At 35.8% G+C, this 667-nt stretch overlaps 1 protein-coding gene across 1 annotated transcript in view; it reads left to right on the top strand.

The window, feature by feature from the left end:
- The window catches only part of LOC105807379 (WASH complex subunit FAM21B-like), a gene marked incomplete at its 5' end in the record, with an annotated part of 5,733 nt that extends 5,271 nt beyond the window's left edge, over positions 1-462 (top strand). Inside the window, one exon of the mRNA XM_012640759.1 lies at positions 334-462. Within this exon, the coding sequence (XP_012496213.1) occupies positions 334-462 (129 nt within the window). The remainder of the gene's footprint in view (positions 1-333) is intronic.
- Positions 463-667: the final 205 nt, after the last annotated feature.

Genomic DNA, 667 nt, shown 5'->3' with positions numbered 1-667 from the left:
GACTTTTCCTGTGAAGTTGTATCCTTTTCATGTTTTGGTTACTGCTGGTATAGTTTTTGTAGACTTTTGCCATGTTTGTTAATTTTTGTTAATTAAGCACTTGGGGAAGGGGAGAATCTGTGTGACTCAGCTTTACCTTGCCATCTTTACCTAGCATTTGACTTTTTTAAAATCAGTGAATTTTTTTTTTTACATTAATTCTGTGTTTCTTATTCTCCACCTTTATTATATAACTTATTTTGGGGTAGTCAGCTGGAACAGGATGTCACATGGAAAACTCAGTTTCATTTTCACCCTAAATGTTCGATGGCTGTTCCCTTGCGTCACACACAGGACCTGTACATCGACCGTCCCTTACCATATCTGATTGGATCCAAGCTGTTCATGGAGCAGGAAGATGTGGGTCTTGGAGAGCTGTCCAGTGAAGGTACTGTTCTTCACCAAATATTTTGGGACTTTTAACATTTCTATCCTAACTTTTTATTTTAAGGTAATTTCAAACTTTACATTAAAGTTGCAAGAAGAGTACAAAAAGTCACATATTATCACTGAGGTTGACCAGTTGGTAGCATTTCTCCATATTTGGTCTATGATTCTATGTATATGTAATACTCTTTTCTTTACCCTATTTTTGTCACTCCTAAATGTTTCTGTGTACATGTATGTT

The sequence above is a fragment of the Propithecus coquereli genome, unplaced genomic scaffold (genome assembly GCF_000956105.1).
Source record: "Propithecus coquereli isolate 6110/MARCELLA unplaced genomic scaffold, Pcoq_1.0 Scaffold1567, whole genome shotgun sequence".
In the NCBI taxonomy this organism is placed as follows: Eukaryota; Metazoa; Chordata; class Mammalia; order Primates; family Indriidae; genus Propithecus; species Propithecus coquereli.
Note: the sequence above shows the minus strand (reverse complement) of the source record. Positions and strands in the feature narration are given on the sequence as shown.